Source organism: Pyxicephalus adspersus, chromosome 3 (genome assembly GCF_032062135.1).
Source record: "Pyxicephalus adspersus chromosome 3, UCB_Pads_2.0, whole genome shotgun sequence".
In the NCBI taxonomy this organism is placed as follows: Eukaryota; Metazoa; Chordata; class Amphibia; order Anura; family Pyxicephalidae; genus Pyxicephalus; species Pyxicephalus adspersus.
In genome coordinates, this window is record NC_092860.1 from 122593336 (window position 1) to 122595859 (window position 2524).

Genomic DNA, 2524 nt, shown 5'->3' on the forward strand with positions numbered 1-2524 from the left:
CTTCATCCTCTTGTATGGCCCGGCTCGGTCCTGAGAGCGCACACAGGATGAGCAGCACCAGCACTGGGACTGGCGGCCTCGCCATGGAGCCGGGCAGTGAGCGGAAATATCACGGAAAGTAAAGCTGCCGGGCGCCCGGTGTTCTTCGTTCCAGCACCGAGCTCAGAGACCCCGCCCCACTGCCATCGTCAGCTGCAAAGGATAGCCCCGCCCCGTGACGACATAGAAGAGAGCCTGGAGGATTGGTCAGAAAACCGGAACGGAAGTACGTCAGATATAAAAGGAAAACCCGTTATTAGAGTCAATGCTGATATCAGGACAGGGGAGAGCGAGAACTGGACGCCATGTTGCTGTGTGCTAGTGACAGGGCTGTATATACGTCATAACAGGTAATATGGGGGGAGCTGACGGAATTAGCATAAAGCTAGGAGTCTGGGATTACAGCGAATCACAAGAGAGCACAGTGCCACGTGACTAATGAATAGAAAGCCGGAAGTAGTTATTGAAGTGTGGCTGGGCTGATACTGTATGGGGGCTTTGTTAGAATGTAACTTTGTCATACTGAATAAAGTTATATGAGAAAACTATGCTGATCTCATCCTTACATTATATGTAAAGCTAATATTAATAATAATAAATAGGATTTATATAGCACCAAGAAAATTATACAGCGCTGTACGATAAATAGGGGTTGTAAATGACAGACAGTGACACAGGAGGAGGAGAGGACCCTGCCCTGAAGAGCTTACAATCTAGGAGGTGGGGAAGTAACACACAACAGGAGGGGAGATATGTAGTGGTGGGAAGTAGTGAGGGTTTAGAAGACGATGGGTAGGCAAATTTGAACAGATGGGTTTTGAGAGCTCTTTATAATGAGTAGAAAGTAAGAGCAAGCTGAATAGGACGAGGAAGACCATTCCAGAGAGTCGGGGCAACTGTAGAGAAGTCTTGTATCCGTGTGTGTGATGAGGTTATGAGTGAGGAAGTCATTAGGAGGTCATTGGAGGAGCGGCTGGGGGAGTATTTTTTTATTTACATTTGTACATTAAAGATCACATGGCTTATCACATAATTTATTCAATCCCTTAAATCTATTTAGGGATGTGATATCTTGTACTGTACATGGTAAATCAGGTTAAAAAAAAGACATGTCCTTCTAGTTCAACCCCTAGGTCAGGGGTCAGCAACCTTTACTATCAAAAGAGCCATTTTGCCTCCTCTTCCACTAAAGATAAATAGTCTGGAGCCGCAAAACATAACACAGTTTATAAACTTTTAAAAGTTTTAATATTTTTTTAATTTTACTTGTTACAACAAGTGTGCATGTGTAGGCCTACTTTGAAATAGCTGTGGTCAGACACAGAGGAAGTTCTATATGAACCCCTGGAGATCCATGTGTTCCATCCACTGACTGCTGGGCTCCATGTGCTGTAACAAAGGACTGCGGGGACCAGACATGGCTGTCACATATGTGCCTGCACTGGGCTGTACACAGGGAGCGCGCCATATCCTGGTGCTCTCCCCTGGCATTGGCTGTGTGCTGACAGATCTTTAGGTGTCATGGTGGAGGGTCAGCATGTATACAGTGTAGCTGCCCCACATACATGGTATAAAATACAGGTGTACCTATGGGAATGCCCCATGTGACTGATCCTCCAGGTGACAACGCTCCTTCTAGGTCCCGGAAGTCGGTATATCTCAGGGTTCCGTTGTCACTGTGAGGATGCACTGACAATGACATTAGCACCGTATGCTGCCCTCTCTAAGCAGGAAGTAGTGTGGGTGTGTAATATAACAGGCCAGCAGAATAATGAGCTCTCACCTCAGCCCGGACCACCTGCTCCGGTCTCTGCGGCAGCGGCGGATCCTTGTGTGTCCCTTCATCCTCTTGTATGGCCCGGCTCGGTCCTGAGAGCGCACACAGGATGAGCAGCACCAGCACTGGGACTGGCGGCCTCGCCATGGAGCCGGGCGGTGAGCGGAAATATCACGGGAAGTATAGCTGCCGGGCGCCCGGTGTTCTTCGTTCCAGCACCAAGCTCAGAGACCCCGCCCCACTGCCATCGTCAGCTGCAAAGGATAGCCCCGCCCTGTGACGACATAGAAGAGAGCCCGGAGGATTGGTCAGAAAACCGGACCGGAAGTGCGTCAGATATAAAAGGAAAACCCGTTATTAGAGTCAATGGTGATATCAGGACAGGGGAGAGCGAGAACTGGGCGCCATGTTGCTGTGTGCTGGTGACAGGGCTATATATACGTCATAACAGGTAATATGGGGGGGGGGGTGGTGAGCAGACGGAATTAGCATAAAGCTAGGAGTCTGGGATTACAGCGAATCACAAGAGAGCACAGGGCCACGTGACTAATGAATAGAAAGCCGGAAGTAGTTATTGAAGTGTGGCTGGGCTGATACTGTATGGGGGCTTTGTTAGAAGGTAACTTTGTCATACTGAATAAAGTTATATGAGAAAACTATGCTGATCTCATCCTTACATTATATGTAAAGCTAATATTAATAATAATA

The 2524-nt window shown here is 47.9% G+C and overlaps 1 protein-coding gene across 1 annotated transcript in view; it reads right to left on the bottom strand.

Moving 5' to 3' along the window:
* The window catches only part of TMEM165 (transmembrane protein 165), a 12686-nt gene extending 10613 nt beyond the window's left edge, over positions 1-2073 (bottom strand). Inside the window, exon 1 of the mRNA XM_072406227.1 lies at positions 1823-2073. Within this exon, the coding sequence (XP_072262328.1) occupies positions 1823-1963 (141 nt within the window). The 5' untranslated portion in view covers positions 1964-2073. The remainder of the gene's footprint in view (positions 1-1822) is intronic.
* Between the last annotated feature and the right edge of the window lie 451 nt (positions 2074-2524).